The sequence below is a fragment of the Papaver somniferum genome, unplaced genomic scaffold, assembly GCF_003573695.1.
Source record: "Papaver somniferum cultivar HN1 unplaced genomic scaffold, ASM357369v1 unplaced-scaffold_128, whole genome shotgun sequence".
Classification (NCBI taxonomy): domain Eukaryota; kingdom Viridiplantae; phylum Streptophyta; class Magnoliopsida; order Ranunculales; family Papaveraceae; genus Papaver; species Papaver somniferum.
The window spans coordinates 10800148-10826872 of NW_020621936.1; the positions used below are offsets into that span (position 1 = coordinate 10800148).

Sequence of the window (26725 nt, forward strand, 5' to 3'; positions counted from 1 at the left end):
TTTCCAATCTCCTCACTCCCAGACCTCCTTCAGCAATTGGAGAGCATACTTTATTCCATTTCAATGTAACACTTTTCCTAGTAGCAGGATCTCCTGACCATAGGAAATTCCTGATTATTCTTTCACATTCATTCAATACTCTTTTACTTGACATAAGCTTTGTTCGTAATTGAATCGAGTGAGTAGAAGATGCTCAAGTAAATCTTTCATAGAGATGATAGGAAGTAGTTGAGTTTGCGAAGTAAGAAATCACTGATTCAGAAATTGTTGATTGAATCTACATGATACTCTTTTACTTGACATAAGCTTTGTTCGTAATTGAATCGAGTGAGTAGAAGATGCTCAAGTAAATCTTTCATAGAGATGATAGGAAGTAGTTGAGTTTGCGAAGTAAGAAATCACTGATTCAGAAATTGTTGATTGAATCTACATGATAATTGTTGAGTCTTCATCGATCCAGTCAAGATACAGAGGACTTTCAATTTCATTTGTTTGACTCTTAATACTTTTGTATTGAGCGGGACAAGGATAAGATCCATCCAGAAACTTCATCAATTTGTACTTACGAATCACGGGAAGCATGAGAGATTTCCATATAAAGAAATTATCTCCATTCCATTTTAGATTAACAAAGCTGGTTAGATGATGAATATGAATCTTCCAAATTGAATTTGAAGTAGGATTTTCCGTTAAAACGATTAAAGAATTAGGTTCTTGAATTGTTAGAAGAGAAAAAGAAAATTATGGTTTATTTGGATCAGAAAAACTCTGATACCATAGTGGAAATCATTCTCATTAACCAACAAGAGAATTAAAGAGGAGGCAACAGAAAAGTAACAGGAGGTAAAAAATTCTGTTACAAATAACAGATATAAACAAACCGTTATACTAGACAGTTACACTAGACAGTAAGAGAAAAAGGCACAGATATTAACTGTCATTAAAGAAAACGTAAAACCTAGACAGTAAGAGAAAAAGGCACAGATATTAACTGTCATTAGGGAAAACCTCTTGACAACAAGAATCAACCACAACCTGGATTTTTTTTTTTAAACATAATAAATCATAACCAATTACTAACATGAACCAAGCGAAAGTAAATCTCTGAAACAAACGGGGAGGGGAATATAGAGGCAGATGCATGCAGAAACTGGTAACAGTAGGACCATAGCATCTTTGCTTTCTCAGATGACAGAAAAAGGAAAATCCGAGTTTAATGATAAAAATAACATGTTAGTAAAGCTTATCTATTGAAATTTTCATATTCAACTAAACATGTTAATAAATTAACTAGTCGATCTAGTAGTACTACGTTAAAATTCTGATCTTACTGAAGCACTGATATTGGAGCGAATCTCAAACAGACATCCACCTGGTAACTTGGGATTCACGGCTTGGCTTCAAAAAGAATTGATGAATAGGGTGCAACATTATAGGTATCTCCAGTAAATGGAATTCCTTCAGGAACGAAGTCATCTGGAGATTCAAGATTGGTGTCCACCTGTCATTTAGGACCAGGATATAACTCGTCAGTTCAGTACCAAACATATCAAAAACGACATAAAAATATGGATGCAGAAAGAATACCACTCTGAGCCATCGCCTATTAGGAGGAGGTGAAGGTATAAGAGCTTTAACAAAATAATCATGTGCATTAAATGCTACGTAAATATCAGCCCCATGATCCCTTTCATGGATCCTGCAAAATCCATGTTTCAATAATTAGAAACATGCCTGAGTGATGGGACTACATTGTTCCCAAATCAGATTTGGACAAGAAAAAGACCAATAATAATGTTAGCCAAAGAGGTCACAAATTATTAAAAGCTAAGGTCCAGGAACTAGCAAAGGACACAAACAATAACCAAACAGAGAAATAAATTTTGCATAGTGCAAGGACATTTTTGTTTAGAGATGTAATTCAAGTTTGGACAGAACTTTTAGTTTCAAAATAACAAATCAAAGTTTTTATTTATCTCTTCTTTCAGTGGTCTTTTACCGAGTCAACATAAAAATAAAGCAGAAGGCTACTACTTCTTACGTAAATGCGAGGAACTTGCTCTCATGGTTGTCCCAGTTATCCTCATGCCAGGTAACATCATTCTGCGCGAATTGGATATTAAATTTAGTAACACATGGAAAATACTTCAACAAATAAAAGAAACGAAGAAGCTGTAAGAGGTTAGAATCGAATAAAAACGAGAGTCAATGAATCTTTTACCTTTTCAAGAAATTGGTCGCGTCCCAATACAGAATGTTTTCGGCGAAACTTTATCGACTCTGCAAAGAACCTAAAGTGATTCTTTTTCCTGGCATCAAGCTGTTCACAAATAATCTACCATTTCTTAGGCATTTCTCAAAGTAGACAACAAAAAAGAATTAAATATCCTTACTAACCTGGTGCCACTGAAAATTATTCATTGCATTATCATGTCCATAACTGTTGTTATTGCCCTCCCGTGTGTGGCCGTATTCATCTCCCATCAGCATCATTGGAGTCCCCTGCATACATGGAATTTTGCACATAAATCAAGTCGACCTTTGGTAGTTACGGAACTGATTACATAAACTTGTGAATGTGTAACTAAACTCATCTCACTCCAAGAATAAAAGAACTGGGATGGAATAGCAAGAATCTTATGATCAAGGTAGACAACCATTGTTGAGTTCTATGAATCTTGACATCTTGAGATGCATGCAAGAACTTGTACCAGTGCAAGCGAATTTAAAATCAACGACATAGAAAACATGACTTAATTGAGCTTTAACCCAGAAAACAAGAATCCAACTTTACATGCTAAAGACTAAAGGTAAAAATGATTATCGAACAGTCTACCTGTGAGATCATTAGAGCCAAATGGAAGTTTTTCATTTGTCGGGACCGCAGAGCTTTAATGTTCACATCAGCAGTTTCTCCTGTACAATTTGCAAATAAATTAACAACCTCTTAGCAAAAAAGCAAGTAGGTGAAAGATGCATATATGTAAGAAAAGAAGGGGAATCAGTGGATGGTGGTGCAGCGCCACTATTACATAATGTTATATTCTTTTACCAGAATTAGTCAACTATTCAACTCTCTTTCAAGAAGTTTGAGCTACATATATTACCTTCATATCCACAATTCCAACTAACATTATCATTGCATCCATCATTCCCACCTTCTCCATTAGCATCATTGTGCTACCAAAATAAAGAAAAGAAGAGAAATATCTTAATAACAAAGAGCATAAGAAAATAATAAAAGAACATATGAAGTTATGAACTTGTTCGGAACTAGAAAAATACCTTGTTATTGTAGGATACAAGATCATACAGAGTGAAACCATCATGTGCAATGATGAAATTAATACCATGGTAAGGTTTGCGCTTGTTTACCTGCGCTATCAGATTGTACTAATCAAACAACATATCAAGGAACTGATGTAACAAACAAGTTAAACTCTAACAACGTTACCTTAATACGGAGTAAAACAAACGCGTGCATCAAAGTAAAGAACAAAATATTTACTAATAGTAATTGTATATGGCGCAATATTCTTTGAGACATGTCCCCTTCCAGCTCAGTTTTTTATGGCAACAAGAGAGAGCTCGACTAGAAAATCATAATAAACACCAAGAAGAAGTTTCAAAAGGAATGAGTAACCACAGAGTTTCAAGAGATGCACATAACCTCATGGAAGGATGAGATTTGTCATGTTTAGCAAGAAATTAGATTGATGGAAATTTGTTTGGAAGTGATCCATTTGCTTGTTTAGAATCGCTCTTCATCCTTTTCAAGTTTCGAAGTTAAATGGTTACTAAAAGTAGTAACTGTGTAATAGTAAATGTTCAACTACAGACAGTTAATAAGAGCAAAGTTAAATAGTTACCAAAAGTATTGTCATTATATAACGCTTACTCTGTATAAATCAGCAGATCCAGACACTCGAGTAGCAAAACTCCCCTTCATTCCGGAGTCACCCTAAAGACAGATAAATCACTTGATCATCACAAAAATGTTGTTCGAATAAACACGATAACTTGATACAACTTAATCAAATTATCATACTCTGAGGTATAGTCCCGTGGTTTTAAAATAAAATAAATTGCTTCAAAACTACACAGCGGTCAAGGTTCTCAGTCATTGCAAATGGATTTAAGATACGACCATATATTATGTTGCGTTTATAAGACTGAAATCACTGTATCCATGAATATAATTGACTTCATTATTGTTCTACATGCATGTTATGCTGAAACGCCAAGATGATATATTTTTCCCAGGCTTGGAACTCAAGAACAAGAATCTACAATTAAACCTATTAATCATTAGGAAGGTTTCCCCTGGGAGTTGCTACCTTTATAAATCTTCGAAGATCATCTCGATATTTTCCGTTCCATTCAGCCCACCTAGAAGGTCAACACAAGATATTAACTTCATAGGAAGCACAATTTCTGTGACAAGAAATGAGAACCATCATTTACTATAACTGAACTCCTTGTAGCTCTGATGAACAGCATGAAAGATGCTTTACAACAAAAAAGATGGAACCATAAAAACCAAGAGAAATATGAATACCTATCCCAGTTGGGGAAGCTGCCAACAAGATACAGACCGCCACAATCCCAGGGCTCTGCAATAATTTTGCTCCTAGATAAAATAGCATCTTTGGCAATAGCCTGCTTAGAAAAAGAAATATTTGAGAAACCTGGAAACTACTTGAGAAAAGTTCTTATAAAATCTGTCAATACGTGCATGTTCGGCACCCAATATGGAATACCATATAAAGTCCATATCAGTACATAAAGAATATAATATTGTGCATAAAAACACTGTTGAAACTTTGATTTTTTACAATTCAGTTAGGGTAGCACTAATCTATGGACTGACCAGTACTACACCTGCATAGGTAACCCACTTTTAAAATGTTCTCGGAGTGGATCAATTTTTCATTAACCAAGATATCAGCTCAGAATGAAAATTTAAACCCTCCATACAAACACAAGTACACAGATATGGACTATTGTAGCACATAAACTTTGCAGGTTAGCATATAAACCCGTGTTCATATTGCTCGGCTAGGTATTTTTCTTAGCATAAGAGAGAAGGGAATATTTTGGCAGTGTCTACAAAGACCTATTTTTTAAAGGGATGAGTACAGATGTTGCACAAGGAGGCAATGGCCAGAGAAACCAGAGTGGATTGCAACCAATCATGAATTGAGCATACCATTGTTCCTTGCTAAGTAACAGAGGCGCAACTTTTATTCAAAAATAAGTAAAACTCTGTTCAGCACTAATAATGTCTGTTTCACAATTTTGGGAAGGAAAACTTCAGCATACTTTTGAAATGACATATCATAGATTTATTTGCAATGGTGCTTCCATTATCTAGACTCAATCTTTACCATAAATGATTTTTTTTCTATCCATTAAAGTCGGAAATAACTGCTTTTGCAAGATATTACTACATCATGCTTCCAGTGCAATAAATTTCAAGAAACTAAATATTTGATAATTATAGCTAGAAGATAAACCGTAAGGTAATGTCGTTACCCTAATAAGAGGAGGAGCGTTAAGTGGAGAACCATCAGTATCTCGGCAAAGCACACTTGCAAGGTCAAAGCGAAATCCATCAATGTGATACTCGGTGACCCTTTTGTTTACATACAGGGAAAAAAAAAGAGAGATATGAAACTGGTGTGCCATTCATGAATCTACATCAACACAACAGGAGATAATGAAATTAAAAAACAAAAGTTTCCATACCAGTGCCTCAGACTATCAAGTACAAGATCCATAACCACAGGATGGTTGCAGTTTAAGGTATTTCCTGGTGCCAAAAATTAAATAAAGCATGACATCATTATAGTGACCGTATCATATATGAGTTGAATTGTAAACTAAAGATCGGACATATCTTTACTTGGATAGCACAAGGAAGAAATTCTAAATATCTGTAAGCAAAAGCCATTTTATGTATAAAAATGAAGAAGGTGGTGATGTAGGATAGTAGGTAATGACTAATGAGTAAGACTTGTAAGGGTAAAAAAAAATTGAACGAAGATAACCAGCTTAAGAAAGATGAAGTTACCACATCCAGAGAAATTGAGCAGCTGACCGTTGCCATCTAACATGTAATATACCTGTAATAATTAATTAGTACAAACATCTATTAGTAAAGCCACAAACTTGTACATCATATATGTAGGAATTTCGACCAGAGCAATAAAATTGGAATAACAGATTCCAGATGTCCTGGTTTGATCTTTTTTCTGCTTGCAAGATGTGGAAAACAAACAAAGGTTACATTTTCCATCATGCAACACATGCAAAACAATAAATATACAGAAATTATCTGCACCTCAAAGCAATTGGAACTCATACCCTCGCGAACTGCGAGAGAGGTTTCTGAAGAGGTTTTTTACCCACAAAGACCGGATAGATAGGTGCACATAGGATCGAGGCCCAGACCTCAATGTACAACTACCAAATGCCTGACCAACTCAACACTTGCATATTTGGGGAGTAACTAATGAAATGGTATGTCGAAATCATTACCAATCATATCATGAGAAATTTGAGAAAAACACAGGAGAACTGTTTCAATCATCACACATGGTGTTCAACTTATCAATTAGCAAGAACTTTGAATCAGTGAACACGGATAATACACCTTATTGTCTATGCCGCGAAAAGATGTAGTGTAAGGGTAGGTATCATCAGCTTCGTTAGTATGGTTATAGACAACATCCAATATAACCTGTAACAGGGATATACCAGTAAATCAGTCTAGAGAGAGATATTAGGGAGTTTTCTACAGTATATAAATGCAGTTTTCTTAGAATTCACTTAAAAGCCAAAACAATGAAAGATAGGAAAATATAATCTACCTCAATTCCTGCATCATGCAAGGCTTTCACCATTTGTTTGAACTCCTGAGAAGCAGCAGTAGGTCCCCCACCAGCACTGGCATAGCGGCTCATGGGAGCAAAAAAGTTTATAGTAGAGTAACCCCACGTGTTGATCTAGAATATCAAGAAAATTTGCACAAGTTTCACTAGTAAGGTCTACAATAACTTCACGAAATGAAAGGCTCGACCCAATAAAACCACAATTCTCACGAGTAACAAACAATGAAACATGTCAAGCTCTTGTTGACCACAAGCATATGAATAAATGACCACAATGCTTATACACTGTAGGACAAAGCGTACCCCGGACCATATATCGAGCAAGTAAAAACAACTTATGCAGACAAATCATTTTTCTGGCAGTGGTGAACAGCTAATTCCGTAGTTAATTTCTTATGGTTATGATTCATCAGCATTAAAAATCACATTTTGATGATATTCTAGTTTATTTCACATGTGATGTTGGTCTATGCTTTTCAGATAATACTGACCCCAGAACACTTTCTTTCCTTTGCCTAGTGAGAAGGAACATGTCTGAGTTGAATGACACACTACATTTACAATTATGGAACTTTATTCAGAGGCATACCTTCTTACTAGGGAAAGAAAGTGTTCTGGCGTCAGTATTATCAGGAAAGCTTAGTCCAACAACATATGTGGAATAAAATAGTATATCATCAGAATGTAATTTTTATGAGGAGCCAACATTTCAGGAATACAAAATAAACTCCAACCTAACTTTAGTCACGTACTACTTGATTCTGAATTCTACCCAACTTCTTTAACAGAAACATATAAGAATCCTCAAAAGAACTGTGCCAACATTTCAGGAATAAATAATAAACTCCAGCCTGAACTTTAGTCACGCACTACTTGATTCTGAATTCTACCCAACTTCTTTAACAGAAACATATAGGAATCCTCAAAAGAACTGAAGATAATGCCCAAAAAAAGTGACATTACTTTGCACGTCGTTCGTGATTTGCAATCTTAAGAGTATAATTTCATTAAGCAAAACGTGTAACATTAAAAGGTGAACAGTTACCATATGATCTCGTGGGTTCGAACGCCTCTGAAGCTCAAACTCATCAAACTCAAATACAGGCAACAATTCCACAGCGTTGACTCCAAGATCCAGAAGATGTGGAATCTAAAAAAGTAAATATGTCAGAGGCTTGAATAAATTAACAGCCATCTCAGTATTAGGTCACCCTAACAATGAGTTACAAGCTTCCTTCCAAGTGACAAGACAATGCAGACGCAATGTTATAGAAAAATTAATGCAAGCTTATAAGAAATATTAAAATTCAAAGAAAAATGTTTACTAGTAATGGAGTTAGCATCTGTAATAATGATAAGGCGAATTAGTTGTAGCAATCATCTCTTGAATGAAACCATGAAAACTGGCCAACATTGTAAGAGGGAAATATTTCTTCTTGTGCCCAACACTTGAAGCCACATTTATGCCAACTTCTTAATTACTATTACTAGTTACCAGTCCATTTTATCACTTTCCTTCAAGGGAATTCTCTTGCTTTGTAGAAGTAGTATTACTTTAAAGCAATCTTCTAGTATTAGCTTAACATTTTACTGAAAACAGTCTTCAACACAATTGAGAACTATCATTCAGTTTCATTAAAGAAGTCGCTAGTTTCATTAAAGAAGTCGCTACCTTCTTGATCAAACCAAGGTAACTACCACGGATGTTTGGCTCAAGACCACTTGATTCATCAGCAGTAAATGCACGGACATTCATTACGTATATAACAAGATCTTTCTGCAGTTGAGAGAGAGAGAGAGATGAATTTAGCAAGAAGCCACGAACATTGATCTATTAATGGGTGATTATAACTAACTGAAGCGGGAATAAAATAAAGAACGATATACATATTGAATCTTATTACTAGTCATTCTAAATTCAAGTCTAGTCTTTTTCCTAGTTATCCTTGGTCTTCTTTATTGCCCATTTTGAAACAAGTCTCGCATGAAAAACATTACTAAGAGGAAAAACTTATTAGATTTACCTCTAGTGTATTTGGCAGCTGGTAGTTGTTTCCCCAGTCAAAAGGTAAGCTTGTAAAATCATATGTTCCAAGAAATTTAGATAGCTTATGACTACCATCTCCAAACACCCTCCGACCCTCAACTAGCTTTGTGTAAGGATCTACAAGAACAATACTGTTGTCAAACCGATGCCCCTGCTGCCACTCTCGTGGTCCATCGACGCGATAACCATAAAGAACTCCAGATTGAGGAAGATCCTACAAGAGAATATAAGTTGTAGAAAAATGGACATTAAGTTCAAGAAAAGTAAGTGAAGGGTCGCGAAATCATACATTCTGCATAAAAGAATTAAAGAAACAAAAAGGCATTTGAAAATATAAGCATTTGATAATATGTTGACTGAAGGAGAAATGCTATCAAAGACAGCAAAATGCTAGAGCTAGTGAAATGGTCTGTTGTACCATAAAATTAAAAAGATATGTGTGATGGCATCTTCAAAACTGATAAGTAATCTATATAATTACTCAATTAAAAGTGAATCAAAATCAAAGCTACCTCCACACATATGTGCCATATATCTCCTGTCTTGTTGAGGTGAGGGTCCAATGTTATCTCCACCAGACCAGTATCTAGATCACCAAGCTTACCCCTAAGAGTACAAATACTTGTGTAAATCCCAAAACAGAAAGAAAAATATCGAATGTAATACTGATGTAATTAAAGAAAGAACCGACCACAAAGTTCCTACATGGAGGCCAGAGATATAGAAACAAAAGAATCTGTAGACTAAGTCGTCATCAAATTACTCAAAGCAAGTGGAAAATAAGTGAAAGAGACTAGAAAGTGGTTCAATACTCGTGAAAGGTTGAGCTATTTTAGGAGAATCATCTTAACTAGGATAAATGTAGAACAGAGATTTCATTTTTCGTGTAAACTAACAATTTAGAAAGCAAAGAGTGGAAACAAAGAAGATAGATGCAGTTACCTCTCTAAAACCAATAAGCAAAGAGTGACAGCAGATGCATGTTCTGAAAAGAGGGAAAAGTTGATCCCCTTTTCCACTTCTGATGCTCCCAAAGGATATGCCTCGCCTGACGAGACTTTATATGATGGGTTGATATCAGACATTTGAGGAGCTTCTTCCTAAAATTACAAACCACGAAAGTTCGATCTAAGTGATAAGTAACCACTGGAGCACACTATAAAAAAAGCTAATCTTCAAGTAAAAACAAAATGTTACAATAGAAATGTCCTCAGTACAACAACAAAAAATTACTCCCTTCTTAGTTATGATATCCAGGTACCACGGACATATACCAGTAACATGATAAAAGGGACATCCACATAGAAAGGCCTGGTTAAAAAAATCTCTATCGTTTCAAAATCATTAGAAACCTACTCTAAGATGACAAGTTCATCAATGGCTTTAAAATTCTCCTAGAATGATAACAACATGTGTATAGTTGATAACAACCACAAAAATTCATTTGGAAGACAATGGCACGAACACATCCAGGTAGTATGCTTCAAACAAAAAAAAACAAAAAAATCCAGGTAGTAAGAAAATACCTGGATTACGGTTTCTTGAAAACGGCGATCGTAAACGCTTGCAACCTTATGTTTGATCCGGTCAGTAACCTAACCTATGCCAAGAAGATAATTACATTGTCAAACATATACAATTACGAAGAAGTATAATTAAGGGATAACGAACCATGCCTCACTACTACTGTTGAGTTTGTCTCTCTTGATACCAAACAAAGATTTACTTGATCTCAATCTGTATAATAATTTAACAACAAAATCAAGTTCAGAAAATCACATTCTCAAAATATTTCGTACTACACGTAAATTTTAAAACTTACCCCATTGAGAGCAAGCCGAAACTCCCGGCTGATAAAGTAACGGAATGGTGGAATTTGGTGTGTGTAGGTGACTGAACAAGTAGAATCTTACTTCCATGCTGTTGATGTGAGTAAAGCAAAGCATCCATGAAAAATCAAAAATAAAAACCCTTAAAAGGAGACTTTCTTTTTCTTACAATGAAAAGAAATTCAGCTAAAAGGAACTTTTCGAGATCCGTTAAGTTTTACCTTCTTTTTCTTCTTCTTCCGATTCTCATTTTTGATTCTCTGAATTCGAGAGAGAGGGACATTGGAATGCGCCCTTTGTTAGACACGTGAACGGTACGTTTGTTTTCGGCTTCAGGTTGCGACACGTGTCCTGGAGTTTTATCATCAGTACAAGGAAAAAAGGTATCTGTGAAGTGGAGTAGAAAAACCTCGCGTCTTTAGGGGCCACTCAAAAGGATTTAGGGGCCAACAATAAAACAAAAAAGGTCATCCAAAAGGAAAATGTAGCCAGTCCTTATCTCGCGTAATTCGTAATGGCGAAATTACCCTTATATATTCGGAGGATATGATAATATTGTTATCCTCCGATTGTAATCGGAAGCCAAAATATTACCCAGACTCCCGATTGTAGTCGGTGCAGTATTAGAATGCTTTCTGTTTCATTTTTTCCATTTCTTTTTCATTTTTGAGTTGTTAGAGTTATAGAGAAGAATGTGAAGGAAAAAAGGGAAAACCCATTTTATCACTACAAAAATGGATGGATATGAAGAAGAATGTGAGAATCATGGCGAAGAACAAAATGTTGAGGGTTCACGACCGTTTAGAGAAGACGATTTAGGGTATATGTTGAATGATCCAAACTTTTGTGGAGAGGAAAACCTAGACGACGCTTTCATGGAAGAAAATGGAGAATCGCCTGATATTGAAACACAGGTATTGTGTTAAGAAACTCAAATACTCGATTTTCATGCGTTTGTGTGCTTTTGTAAACAAGAAAAACCGATTATTGCATGCATTGAATGCCATGAACTACCCAGATTCGGTAGATAATTTCTCGAATAAACTTACGAATATAACACACTGAGTACCAAATATGTATATACGGTAGTTCCAAGATAGTAGTTTACTGCCGAATATGAGAAAAAACCCCAAACTGGTTTTCCAAAAAAATCTACATTCGGTAGTTATGTAGAGTTATTTACCCCCGAATGGCCCCAAAAACGAATTCCTCAAAAAATTTCAAAACTCAGTATTCTTATCCTTTACAATCGGTAATAGTTTAACATTATTTGACTGCCGAATATAACAGTGGCCTCAAAATAAAATTTTCCGAAAACTTGAAAATCGGATGTTTATCGATTAAAGTTATCTCTCGGTTATTTATATTCGGCTGTGTTACTATATATTTTAGCTTCCGATTATATCATTTTTTGCACTCAGTAAACTGTGTACATTCATTTGCATAAATCGGGTGTTTTGGATAACCGATAGGATTCCGAATATAGTATATTCGGCAGTTTGACTTATTTAATAACCTCTGATTATTGTATAATAATTTGTTGCTTTCATATGCAGGCCATTGAAGAGTTTGTTGATGATTTCTATTTGAGGCCCGACACTTCCCTATACTATGCAAACGATTTGGTATACTCATTACTACCTTTTTTTTTTCAAAATTTATATGTTAAATGGTTATGCTTATTAGATTTGTTTTGTTTTATGCACGTTTAGACATTTGGAAGTAAGAAGGAGGCAAAGGAATGGCTTATGAACAAGGCAAAAGATAACATGTGCGTGGTAGTTCAAAATAATCATGTTGGTGACACTCGATTTGAAATGATTTGCGAGCGAGGTGGGACGCGAAAGAGTCACGAGGGAAAGAATAGTAAGTACGTACGGAAGACGAATAGGAAATACCGAAGCAATACCAAGAAGATAGGATGCCCATTTAAGATTGTCTTCTATAAGCCCGATGGTATTAAAGGTAAAGAGTATAAAATGTATAAAGTTGATAACGGTTGTCACAACCATGATGATCCGTTGGATTTAACTGGACATGTAATGGTTGCCAAGTTAAAACCACATCAAATGCAGACGGTGAGGTCTATGCGGATCCAAAAAGCGAGTGCGATCTTAAGTAAAATAAAGGCGGACGACCCCGACAACTTGTCTTCTTTGTCTACAATTAAGTCGTCCCTAGATATGATGAAAAGGACTGAATGGGATGGTAGAACGGTCATGCAACAATCGGAGTGGTTAGCGGAGTTACACGGCTACACCTTGAGAAGGGAAGAAAAGGAGGGTATAGTGGTTCGTATTTTCCTGGCACATCCCGAAATGATCCAATTGGCTCAATGCTTTCATCAAATTTTGTTGATAGATGCTACTTATAAGACAAACAAGTATAACATGCCGTTGTTGAACATTGCTTGCCATACTTCGGACAAAAACGCGTTTACGATTGCATGGGGTTTAATGGATCATGAGAACAATGTGAGTTTCATTTGGATGTTGGAGACGTTGAGGTCCATTTATAACGATGATAATTTTCCAAGGGTTATTGTAACGGATAACGATCAAGCCTTAATGCATGCAATAGCGGTAGTGTTTCCGGAAGCCCAAAACTTGCAATGTACGTGGCACATTCAATGCAATCTCAAAACCAATTGCCATCATCATTTCCAAGCTAAAAGACCAAGGAAGGGTACCAAGAGGTCAAAGGAAGAGGATGAGCGCATTAGTAAATTAACCGTGGAAGAACGTAAGGAAGAGGATAGGCTATTTGAAGAAAAGTGGAAGGAGTATGGAATTATTTGGAAAATGTTCATGAAAGCATGGGACAAAATCGTTTGGTCGATGACCGAGGAAATTTACGAATGTAACTTGAAGAAATTTGAGGATGAATACGGCACGGACTACCCAAAATCGGTTGAGTATTGTAAAAAACAATGGTTAACGATTAAGGAGAGGTTTGTGTTTGCATGGACATATGAATATCGTAACTTCAAGAACGAGGCGACAAGCATTGCGGAGGGGTCTCATGGTCGACTAAAGAAAATACTAATTGGTAGTCAAAATGGAGTTGTGTCGATCCAAGAAGCAATCCATGAATTCACCAATCGTGATCTCGTAAAGATTAGGAAATGTATGCAATTTAGTGTACACCAATTCCCGATGGAACATATTAAGGAAAAATTGCTTCTAAGGGGAGTTGTTCATAAAGTTTCAAGATGGGCAATAAATCGCATGGTTCATAATTGTGGCGTGGCTTCTTGTACTTACCAACAAAAGGACCCAATGAAACGTTAATCCAAAATATACGATCGTCCTGCTGTTCTTTGGGTAGATCTTTGACAATGTAATAATTTTTTATCCATTCGGTCTCTTCCTCAACTTGTTTTAATCTTTCTCTATGATGGAATTGTTCTTCACCTCGCTTCTTAGCCTTGATTTCCTCTTCCTCCTCCTTCGTTGCCACTAACGATGGTTTTTTTTTTTGGGTTGTTTGTTCCTTTTTTGTATTTCTTCTTCCATTGCTGCAATTGATGTAGTTGTTCGCTTGCATCTTCGAAGTATGTTGTCGATTGATGATGGACTTGCCATTGAAAATGTTTTTCATTCTGATTTTTTACTCAATAATAACTGAGAGGGTTACTCCTTATATAGATTAGAGTTCCAACGGCTCTAATTTTTGAAAAGGTTTCTGAAAATATGGCCGTTGAGGTTTCGTACCAATGATGCACTACAATCGGTTGCTAACGATACACGTATTCCCTCCGAATAAAACATTCGGAGGATAATTTTTTTTGTAAAGTTCCGAATGAACGATGGCCCAAAATCAGAATTTGGGAAAAATTGATACTTTTCAAATTTTGAACTTCAAATAATCGGAAGTTAACTCAGTTACCAGAACTTCCGAATATGCGGTGTCTAACCTTCTATATTGTCCCTTGGAACCACCTAGAGTCATGGCATGGTTTGTTTTGAACTTGTAATATTCAGAGGATAATTTTTTTTGTAAAGTTCCGAATGAATGATGGCCCAAAAATCAGAATTTGGGAAAAACTGATACTTTTCAAGTTTTGAACTTCAAATAATCGGAAGGTAACTCAGTTACCAGAACTTCTGAATATGGGGTGTCTAACCTTCTATATTGGCCCTTGGAACCACCTAGAGCCATGGCATGGTTTGTTTTGAACTTGTAATATCCGGAGGATAATTTTTTTGTAAAGTTCCGAATGAACGATGGCCCAAAAATCAGAATTTGGGAAAAACTGATACTTTTCAAATTTTGAACTTCAAATAATCGGAAGTTAACTCAGTTACCAGAACTTCCGAATATGGGGTGTCTAACCTTCTATATTGGCCCTTGGAACCACCTAGAGTCATGGCATGGTTTGTTTTGAACTTGTAATATTCGGAGGATAATTTTTTTTGTAAAGTTCCGAATAAACGATGGCCCAAAAATCAGAATTTGGGAAAAACTGATACTTTTCAAATTTTGAACTTCAAATAATTGGAAGTTAACTCAGTTACCAAAATTTTCGAATGTACCACACAAATCATTGTCATTTGAACTTGTCTAACTTAGTTACCAAAATTTTTGAATGTACCACACAAATCATTGTCATTTGAACTTGTCTAACTTAGTTACCAAAATTTTCGAATGTACCACACAAATCATTGTTATTTATCTGCTCTTTTTTACTTTACGACCGTGACTACCTCCCAGTCCTGCACGACCACGGGTTTGAGCAACTTCAGTTGGAGCAGCTTTAGTTGGAGCAGCTTCAGCGCTCGATGAAGCTCGAGTTCTTTTACCCGTCTTTGATACTGCCACCTTGGGCTGATGCCTCTTCGTGACTTTCTCCCCAAACTGGGCAGCATAGTCTTCGTTATCCATATTATCAACTAGATCTCTAGCCTCTTTGATATTCTCAGCTGGCATGGGATCTCCGCTCTTCAGGCATGCAGTTAACATTTTGGAAACACGCTTGAACCTATTCACCTGTTTTTTATACGTAATGACATAACATCAAACGGTAATTACCTAAGATTTATAGGAATAATATAAAATGAACAAAAATATAAGAACACGCACCAGTCTATCATAACCAGCTGGTTTGTCTTTGATGATACAATTATAACTTGAACCCGCCGCAGTAGTGTTGGATTTGATTTCACGGATAACCAAAGGATGTGATACCTTGTTATACCAACTCATATAGTCTGGAGAATTTTCATCACCTCGGGTGGTTCGTCTACCAGTGTCGATAATGAAGTCATTCCTCTTATCCCAGTTATCAAGAACAATAGGTGGGCCAATGTGAACAATCGTGAGATTATCACCACTAGAAGAGCACAACTCCAACTCCAGTTTGTAGTAATCTCCATTTTCTCCACAGGTTGCTGTTGTATATACCTGTGTTGTCGCATCACCCTAGAAGGGTTATACATCACATATCCTGTGGGGTGCCATAACGGTCCAAAATAAAGGGACAAGTCCTGTAGGAAATTCCTGATTATTCTTTCACATTCATTCAATACTCTTTTACTTGACATAAGCTTTGTTCGTAATTGAATCGAGTGAGTAGAAGATGCTCAAGTAAATCTTTCATAGAGATGATAGGAAGTAGTTGAGTTTGCGAAGTAAGAAATCACTGATTCAGAAATTGTTGATTGAATCTACATGATACTCTTTTACTTGACATAAGCTTTGTTCGTAATTGAATCGAGTGAGTAGAAGATGATCAAGTAAATCTTTCATAGAGATGATAGGAAGTAGTTGAGTTTGCGAAGTAAGAAATCACTGATTCAGAAATTGTTGATTGAATCTACATGATAATTGTTGAGTCTTCATCGATCCAGTCAAGATACAGAGGACTTTCAATTTCATTTGTTTGACTCTTAATACTTTTGTATTGAGCGGGACAAGGATAAGATCCATCCAGAAACTTCATCAATTTGTACTTACGAATCACGGGAAGCATGAGAGATTTCCATATAAAGAAATTATCTCCATTCCATTTTAGATTAACAAAGCTGGTTAGATGATGAATATGAATCTTCCAAATTGAATTTGAAGTAGGATTTTCCGTTAAAACGATTAAAGAATTAGGTTCTTGAATTGTTAGAAGAGAAAAAGAAAATTATGGTTTATTTGGATCAGAAAAACTCTGATACCATAGTGGAAATCATTCTCATTAACCAACAAGAGAATTACAGAGGAGGCAACAGAAAAGTAACAGGAGGTAAAAAATTCTGTTACAAATAACAGATATAAACAAACCGTTATACTAGACAGTTACACTAGACAGTAAGAGAAAAAGGCACAGATATTAACTGTCATTAAAGAAAACGTAAAACCTAGACAGTAAGAGAAAAAGGCACAGATATTAACTGTCATTAGGGAAAACCTCTTGACAACAAGAATCAACCACAACCTGGATTTTTTTTTTTTTAAACATAATAAATCATAACCAATTACTAACATGAACCAAGCGAAAGTAAATCTCTGAAACAAACGGGGAGGGGAATATAGAGGCAGATGCATGCAGAAACTGGTAACAGTAGGACCATAGCATCTTTGCTTTCTCAGATGACAGAAAAAGGAAAATCCGAGTTTAATGATAAAAATAACATGTTAGTAAAGCTTATCTATTGAAATTTTCATATTCAACTAAACATGTTAATAAATTAACTAGTCGATCTAGTAGTACTACGTTAAAATTCTGATCTTACTGAAGCACTGATATTGGAGCGAATCTCAAACAGACATCCACCTGGTAACTTGGGATTCACGGCTTGGCTTCAAAAAGAATTGATGAATAGGGTGCAACATTATAGGTATCTCCAGTAAATGGAATTCCTTCAGGAACGAAGTCATCTGGAGATTCAAGATTGGTGTCCACCTGTCATTTAGGACCAGGATATAACTCGTCTGTTCAGTACCAAACATATCAAAAACGACATAAAAATATGGATGCAGAAAGAATACCACTCTGAGCCATCGCCTATTAGGAGGAGGTGAAGGTATAAGAGCTTTAACAAAATAATCATGTGCATTAAATGCTACGTAAATATCAGCCCCATGATCCCTTTCATGGATCCTGCAAAATCCATGTTTCAATAATTAGAAACATGCCTGAGTGATGGGACTACATTGTTCCCAAATCAGATTTGGACAAGAAAAAGACCAATAATAATGTCAGCCAAAGAGGTCACAAATTATTAAAAGCTAAGGTCCAGGAACTAGCAAAGGACACAAACAATAACCAAACAGAGAAATAAATTTTGCATAGTGCAAGGACATTTTTGTTTAGAGATGTAATTCAAGTTTGGACAGAACTTTTAGTTTCAAAATAACAAATCAAAGTTTTTATTTATCTCTTCTTTCAGTGGTCTTTTACCGAGTCAACATAAAAATAAAGCAGAAGGCTACTACTTCTTACGTAAATGCGAGGAACTTGCTCTCATGGTTGTCCCAGTTATCCTCATGCCAGGTAACATCATTCTGCGCGAATTGGATATTAAATTTAGTAACACATGGAAAATACTTCAACAAATAAAAGAAACGAAGAAGCTGTAAGAGGTTAGAATCGAATAAAAACGAGAGTCAATGAATCTTTTACCTTTTCAAGAAATTGGTCGCGTCCCAATACAGAATGTTTTCGGCGAAACTTTATCGACTCTGCAAAGAACCTAAAGTGATTCTTTTTCCTGGCATCAAGCTGTTCACAAATAATCTACCATTTCTTAGGCATTTCTCAAAGTAGACAACAAAAAAGAATTAAATATCCTTACTAACCTGGTGCCACTGAAAATTATTCATTGCATTATCATGTCCATAACTGTTGTTATTGCCCTCCCGTGTGTGGCCGTATTCATCTCCCATCAGCATCATTGGAGTCCCCTGCATACATGGAATTTTGCACATAAATCAAGTCGACCTTTGGTAGTTACGGAACTGATTACATAAACTTGTGAATGTGTAACTAAACTCATCTCACTCCAAGAATAAAAGAACTGGGATGGAATAGCAAGAATCTTATGATCAAGGTAGACAACCATTGTTGAGTTCTATGAATCTTGACATCTTGAGATGCATGCAAGAACTTGTACTAGTGCAAGCGAATTTAAAATCAACGACATAGAAAACATGACTTAATTGAGCTTTAACCCAGAAAACAAGAATCCAACTTTACATGCTAAAGACTAAAGGTAAAAATGATTATCGAACAGTCTACCTGTGAGATCATTAGAGCCAAATGGAAGTTTTTCGATTACATGCTAAAGACTAAAGGTAAAAATGGTATACTCATTACTACCTTTTTTTTTTCAAAATTTATATGTTAAATGGTTATGCTTATTAGATTTGTTTTGTTTTATGCACGTTTAGACATTTGGAAGTAAGAAGGAGGCAAAGGAATGGCTTATGAACAAGGCAAAAGATAACATGTGCGTGGTAGTTCAAAATATTCATGTTGGTGACACTCGATTTGAAATGATTTGCGAGCGAGGTGGGACGCGAAAGAGTCACGAGGGAAAGAATAGTAAGTACGTACGGAAGACGAATAGGAAATACCGAAGCAATACCAAGAAGATAGGATGCCCATTTAAGATTGTCTTCTATAAGCCCGATGGTATTAAAGGTAAAGAGTATAAAATGTATAAAGTTGATAACGGTTGTCACAACCATGATGATCCGTTGGATTTAACTGGACATGTAATGGTTGCCAAGTTAAAACCACATCAAATGCAGACGGTGAGGTCTATGCGGATCCAAAAAGCGAGTGCGATCTTAAGTAAAATAAAGGCGGACGACCCCGACAACTTGTCTTCTTTGTCTACAATTAAGTCGTCCCTAGATATGATGAAAAGGACTGAATGGGATGGTAGAACGGTCATGCAACAATCGGAGTGGTTAGCGGAGTTACACGGCTACACCTTGAGAAGGGAAGAAAAGGATGGTATAGTGGTTCGTATTTTCCTGGCACATCCCGAAATGATCCAATTGGCTCAATGCTTTCATCAAATTTTGTTGGTAGATGCTACTTATAAGACAAACAAGTATAACATGCCGTTGTTGAACATTGCTTGCCATACTTCGGACAAAAACGCGTTTACGATTGCATGGGGTTTAATGGATCATGAGAACAATGTGAGTTTCATTTGGATGTTGGAGACGTTGAGGTCCATTTATAACGATGATAATTTTCCAAGGGTTATTGTAACGGATAACGATCAAGCCTTAATGCATGCAATAGCGGTAGTGTTTCCCGAAGCCCAAAACTTGCAATGTACGTGGCACATTCAATGCAATCTCAAAACCAATTGCCATCATCATTTCCAAGCTAAAAGACCAAGGAAGGGTACCAAGAGGTCAAAGGAAGAGGATGAGCGCATTAGTAAATTAACCGTGGAAGAACGTAAGGAAGAGGATAGGCTATTTGAAGAAAAGTGGAAGGAGTATGGAATTATTTGGAAAATGTTCATGAAAGCATGGGACAAAATCACCGAGGAAATTTACGAATGTAACTTGAAGAAATTTGAGGATGAATACGGCACGGACTACCCAAAATCGGTTGAGTATTGTAAAAAACAATGGTTAACGATTAAGGAGAGGTTTGTGTTTGCATGGACATATGAATATCGTAACTTCAAGAACGAGGCGACAAGCATTGCGGAGGGGTCTCATGGTCGACTAAAGAAAATACTAATTGGTAGTCAAAATGGAGTTGTGTCGATCCAAGAAGCAATCCATGAATTCACCAATCGTGATCTCGTAAAGATTAGGAAATGTATGCAATTTAGTGTACACCAATTCCCGATGGAACATATTAAGGAAAAATTGCTTCTAAGGGGAGTTGTTCATAAAGTTTCAAGATGGGCAATAAATCGCATGGTTCATAATTGTGGCGTGGCTTCTTGTACTTACCAACAAAAGGACCCAATGAAACGTTAATCCAAAATATACGATCGTCCTGCTGTTCTTTGGGTAGATCTTTGACAATGTAATAATTTTTTATCCATTCGGTCTCTTCCTCAACTTGTTTTAATCTTTCTCTATGATGGAATTGTTCTTCACCTCGCTTCTTAGCCTTGATTTCCTCTTCCTCCTCCTTCGTTGCCACTAACGATGGTTTTTAATTTTTTGGGTTGTTTGTTCCTTTTTTGTATTTCTTCTTCCATTGCTGCAATTGATGTAGTTGTTCGCTTGCATCTTCGAAGTATGTTGTCGATTGATGATGGACTTGCCATTGAAAATGTTTTTCATTCTGATTTTTTACTCAATAATAACTGAGAGGGGTTACCCTCCTTATATAGATTAGAGTTCCAACGGCTCTAATTTTTGAAAATATGGCCGTTGAGGTTTCTGAAAATATGGCCGTTGAGGTTTCGTACCAATGATGCACTACAATCGGTTGCTAACGATACACGTATTCCCTCCGAATAAAACATTCGGAGGATAATTTTTTTTGTAAAGTTCCGAATGAACGATGGCCCAAAAATCAGAATTTGGGAAAAATTGATACTTTTCAAATTTTGAACTTCAAATAATCGGAAGTTAACTCAGTTACCAGAACTTCCGAATATGTGGTGTCTAACCTTCTATATTGTCCCTTGGAACCACCTAGAGTCATGGCATGGTTTGTTTTGAACTTGTAATATTCAGAGGATAATTTTTTTTGTAAAGTTCCGAATGAATGATGGCCCAAAAATCAGAATTTGGGAAAAACTGATACTTTTCAAGTTTTGAACTTCAAATAATCGGAAGGTAACTCAGTTACCAGAACTTCTGAATATGGGGTGTCTAACCTTCTATATTGGCCCTTGGAACCACCTAGAGCCATGGCATGGTTTGTTTTGAACTTGTAATATCCGGAGGATAATTTTTTTGTAAAGTTCCGAATGAACGATGGCCCAAAAATCAGAATTTGGGAAAAACTGATACTTTTCAAATTTTGAACTTCAAATAATCGGAAGTTAACTCAGTTACCAGAACTTCCGAATATGGGGTGTCTAACCTTCTATATTGGCCCTTGGAACCACCTAGAGTCATGGCATGGTTTGTTTTGAACTTGTAATATTCGGAGGATAATTTTTTTTGTAAAGTTCCGAATAAACGATGGCCCAAAAATCAGAATTTGGGAAAAACTGATACTTTTCAAATTTTGAACTTCAAATAATTGGAAGTTAACTCAGTTACCAAAATTTTCGAATGTACCACACAAATCATTGTCATTTGAACTTGTCTAACTTAGTTACCAAAATTTTTGAATGTACCACACAAATCATTGTCATTTGAACTTGTCTAACTTAGTTACCAAAATTTTCGAATGTACCACACAAATCATTGTTATTTATCTGCTCTTTTTTACTTTACGACCGTGACTACCTCCCAGTCCTGCACGACCACGGGTTTGAGCAACTTCAGTTGGAGCAGCTTTAGTTGGAGCAGCTTCAGCGCTCGATGAAGCTCGAGTTCTTTTACCCGTCTTTGATACTTCCACCTTGGGCTGATGCCTCTTCGTGACTTTCTCCCCAAACTGGGCAGCATAGTCTTCGTTATCCATATTATCAACTAGATCTCTAGCCTCTTTGATATTCTCAGCTGGCATGGGATCTCCGCTCTTCAGGCATGCAGTTAACATTTTGGAAACACGCTTGAACCTATTCACCTGTTTTTTATACGTAATGACATAACATCAAACGGTAATTACCTAAGATTTATAGGAATAATATAAAATGAACAAAAATATAAGAACACGCACCAGTCTATCATAACCAGCTGGTTTGTCTTTGATGATACAATTATAACTTGAACCCGCCGCAGTAGTGTTGGATTTGATTTCACGGATAACCAAAGGATGTGATACCTTGTTATACCAACTCATATAGTCTGGAGAATTTTCATCACCTCGGGTGGTTCGTCTACCAGTGTCGATAATGAAGTCATTCCTCTTATCCCAGTTATCAAGAACAATAGGTGGGCCAATGTGAACAATCGTGAGATTATCACCACTAGAAGAGCACAACTCCAACTCCAGTTTGTAGTAATCTCCATTTTCTCCACAGGTTGCTGTTGTATATACCTGTGTTGTCGCATCACCCTAGAAGGGTTATACATCACATATCCTGTGGGGTGCCACAACGGTCCAAAATAAAGGGACAAGTCCTGTAGGAAATTCCTGATTATTCTTTCACATTCATTCAATACTCTTTTACTTGACATAAGCTTTGTTCGTAATTGAATCGAGTGAGTAGAAGATGCTCAAGTAAATCTTTCATAGAGATGATAGGAAGTAGTTGAGTTTGCGAAGTAAGAAATCACTGATTCAGAAATTGTTGATTGAATCTACATGATAATTGTTGAGTCTTCATCGATCCAGTCAAGATACAGAGGACTTTCAATTTCATTTGTTTGACTCTTAATACTTTTGTATTGAGCGGGACAAGGATAAGATCCATCCAGAAACTTCATCAATTTGTACTTACGAATCACGGGAAGCATGAGAGATTTCCATATAAAGAAATTATCTCCATTCCATTTTAGATTAACAAAGCTGGTTAGATGATGAATATGAATCTTCCAAATTGAATTTGAAGTAGGATTTTCCGTTAAAACGATTAAAGAATTAGGTTCTTGAATTGTTAGAAGAGAAAAAGAAAATTATGGTTTATTTGGATCAGAAAAACTCTGATACCATAGTGGAAATCATTCTCATTAACCAACAAGAGAATTACAGAGGAGGCAACAGAAAAGTAACAGGAGGTAAAAAATTCTGTTACAAATAACAGATATAAACAAACCGTTATACTAGACAGTTACACTAGACAGTAAGAGAAAAAGGCACAGATATTAACTGTCTTTAAAGAAAATGTAAAACCTAGACAGTAAGAGAAAAAGGCACAGATATTAACTGTCATTAGGGAAAACCTCTTGACAACAAGAATCAACCACAACCTGGATTTTTTTTTTTTAAACATAATAAATCATAACCAATTACTAACATGAACCAAGCGAAAGTAAATCTCTGAAACAAACGGGGAGGGGAATATAGAGGCAGATGCATGCAGAAACTGGTAACAGTAGGACCATAGCATCTTTGCTTTCTCAGATGACAGAAAAAGGAAAATCCGAGTTTAATGATAAAAATAACATGTTAGTAAAGCTTATCTATTGAAATTTTCATATTCAACTAAACATGTTAATAAATTAACTAGTCGATCTAGTAGTACTACGTTAAAATTCTGATCTTACTGAAGCACTGATATTGGAGAGAATCTAAAACAGACATCCACCTGGTAACTTGGGATTCACGGCTTGGCTTCAAAAAGAATTGATGAATAGGGTGCAACATTATAGGTATCTCCAGTAAATGGAATTCCTTCAGGAACGAAGTCATCTGGAGATTCAAGATTGGTGTCCACCTGTCATTTAGGACCAGGATATAACTCGTCAGTTCAGTACCAAACATATCAAAAACGACATAAAAATATGGATGGAGCAGAAAGAATACCACTCTGAGCCATCGCCTATTAGGAGGAGGTGAAGGTATAAGAGCTTTAACAAAATAATCATGTGCATTAAATGCTACGTAAATATCAGCCCCATGATCCCTTTCATGGATCCTGCAAAATCCATGTTTCAATAATTAGAAACATGCCTGAGTGATGGGACTACATTGTTCCCAAATCAGATTTGGACAAGAAAAAGACCAATAATGTCAGCCAAAGAGGTCACAAATTATTAAAAGCTAAGGTCCAGGAACTAGCAAAGGACACAAACAATAACCAAACAGAGAAATAAATTTTGCATAGTGCAAGGACATTTTGTTTAGAGATGTAATTCAAGTTTGGACAGAACTTTTAGTTTCAAAATAACAAATCAAAGTTTTTATTTATCTCTTCTTTCAGTGGTCTTTTACCGAGTCAACATAAAAATAAAGCAGAAGGCTACTACTTCTTACGTAAATGCGAGGAACTTGCTCTCATGGTTGTCCCAGTTATCCTCATGCCAGGTAACATCATTCTGCGCGAATTGGATATTAAATTTAGTAACACATGGAAAATACTTCAACAAATAAAAGAAACGAAGAAGCTGTAAGAGGTTAGAATCGAATAAAAACGAGAGTCAATGAATCTTTTACCTTTTCAAGAAATTGGTCGCGTCCCAATACAGAATGTTTTCGGCGAAACTTTATCGACTCTGCAAAGAACCTAAAGTGATTCTTTTTCCTGGCATCAAGCTGTTCACAAATAATCTACCATTTCTTAGGCATTTCTCAAAGTAGACAACAAAAAAGAATTAAATATCCTTACTAACCTGGTGCCACTGAAAATTATTCATTGCATTATCATGTCCATAACTGTTGTTATTGCCCTCCCGTGTGTGGCCGTATTCATCTCCCATCAGCATCATTGGAGTCCCCTGCATACATGGAATTTTGCACATAAATCAAGTCGACCTTTGGTAGTTACGGAACTGATTACATAAACTTGTGAATGTGTAACTAAACTCATCTCACTCCAAGAATAAAAGAACTGGGATGGAATAGCAAGAATCTTATGATCAAGGTAGACAACCATTGTTGAGTTCTATGAATCTTGACATCTTGAGATGCATGCAAGAACTTGTACCAGTGCAAGCGAATTTAAAATCAACGACATAGAAAACATGACTTAATTGAGCTTTAACCCAGAAAACAAGAATCCAACTTTACATGCTAAAGACTAAAGGTAAAAATGATTATCGAACAGTCTACCTGTGAGATCATTAGAGCCAAATGGAAGTTTTTCGCTTACATGCTAAAGACTAAAGGTAAAAATGGTATACTCATTACTACCTTTTTTTTTTCAAAATTTATATGTTAAATGGTTATGCTTATTAGATTTGTTTTGTTTTATGCACGTTTAGACATTTGGAAGTAAGAAGGAGGCAAAGGAATGGCTTATGAACAAGGCAAAAGATAACATGTGCGTGGTAGTTCAAAATAATCATGTTGGTGACACTCGATTTGAAATGATTTGCGAGCGAGGTGGGACGCGAAAGAGTCACGAGGGAAAGAATAGTAAGTACGTACGGAAGACGAATAGGAAATACCGAAGCAATATCAAGAAGATAGGATGCCCATTTAAGATTGTCTTCTATAAGCCCGATGGTATTAAAGGTAAAGAGTATAAAATGTATAAAGTTGATAACGGTTGTCACAACCATGATGATCCGTTGGATTTAACTGGACATGTAATGGTTGCCAAGTTAAAACCACATCAAATGCAGACGGTGAGGTCTATGCGGATCCAAAAAGCGAGTGCGATCTTAAGTAAAATAAAGGCGGACGACCCCGACAACTTGTCTTCTTTGTCTACAATTAAGTCGTCCCTAGATATGATGAAAAGGACTGAATGGGATGGTAGAACGGTCATGCAACAATCAGAGTGGTTAGCGGAGTTACACGGCTACACCTTGAGAAGGGAAGAAAAGGATGGTATAGTGGTTCGTATTTTCCTGGCACATCCCGAAATGATCCAATTGGCTCAATGCTTTCATCAAATTTTGTTGATAGATGCTACTTATAAGACAAACAAGTATAACATGCCGTTGTTGAACATTGCTTGCCATACTTCGGACAAAAACGCGTTTACGATTGCATGGGGTTTAATGGATCATGAGAACAATGTGAGTTTCATTTGGATGTTGGAGACGTTGAGGTCCATTTATAACGATGATAATTTTCCAAGGGTTATTGTAACGGATAACGATCAAGCCTTAATGCATGCAATAGCGGTAGTGTTTCCGGAAGCCCAAAACTTGCAATGTACGTGGCACATTCAATGCAATCTCAAAACCAATTGCCATCATCATTTCCAAGCTAAAAGACCAAGGAAGGGTACCAAGAGGTCAAAGGAAGAGGATGAGCGCATTAGTAAATTAACCGTGGAAGAACGTAAGGAAGAGGATAGGCTATTTGA

At 36.3% G+C, this 26725-nt stretch overlaps 3 protein-coding genes across 3 annotated transcripts; all 3 read right to left on the reverse strand.

Moving 5' to 3' along the window:
• Positions 1 to 966: 966 nt before the first annotated feature.
• LOC113331990 (isoamylase 3, chloroplastic-like) lies at positions 967 to 10984 on the reverse strand. The gene is made up of 24 exons (XM_026578643.1): positions 10763 to 10984; positions 10617 to 10677; positions 10467 to 10535; positions 9883 to 10040; positions 9453 to 9546; positions 8918 to 9154; positions 8566 to 8670; positions 7939 to 8043; positions 6873 to 7007; positions 6656 to 6742; positions 6074 to 6125; positions 5749 to 5812; positions 5536 to 5635; positions 4559 to 4659; positions 4338 to 4389; positions 3899 to 3961; positions 3286 to 3375; positions 3108 to 3180; positions 2837 to 2916; positions 2398 to 2502; positions 2222 to 2320; positions 2042 to 2103; positions 1588 to 1699; positions 967 to 1501 (listed from the first exon to the last, which is right to left on the reverse strand). The coding sequence occupies exons 1-24, from the start codon at positions 10888 to 10890 to the stop codon at positions 1388 to 1390; spliced, it is 2346 nt and encodes a 781-aa protein (XP_026434428.1). The 5' UTR covers positions 10891 to 10984; the 3' UTR covers positions 967 to 1387.
• Positions 10985 to 17314: 6330 nt separating this feature from the next.
• On the reverse strand, positions 17315 to 19024 carry LOC113332063 (isoamylase 3, chloroplastic-like). The gene is made up of 6 exons (XM_026578739.1): positions 18997 to 19024; positions 18558 to 18662; positions 18382 to 18480; positions 18202 to 18263; positions 17748 to 17859; positions 17315 to 17661 (listed from the first exon to the last, which is right to left on the reverse strand). The coding sequence occupies exons 1-6, from the start codon at positions 19006 to 19008 to the stop codon at positions 17548 to 17550; spliced, it is 504 nt and encodes a 167-aa protein (XP_026434524.1). The 5' UTR covers positions 19009 to 19024; the 3' UTR covers positions 17315 to 17547.
• A 5018-nt stretch (positions 19025 to 24042) lies between these two features.
• Positions 24043 to 25546, reverse strand: LOC113332103 (isoamylase 3, chloroplastic-like). The gene is made up of 6 exons (XM_026578776.1): positions 25519 to 25546; positions 25080 to 25184; positions 24904 to 25002; positions 24724 to 24785; positions 24274 to 24385; positions 24043 to 24184 (listed from the first exon to the last, which is right to left on the reverse strand). The coding sequence occupies exons 1-6, from the start codon at positions 25528 to 25530 to the stop codon at positions 24071 to 24073; spliced, it is 504 nt and encodes a 167-aa protein (XP_026434561.1). The 5' UTR covers positions 25531 to 25546; the 3' UTR covers positions 24043 to 24070.
• Positions 25547 to 26725: the final 1179 nt, after the last annotated feature.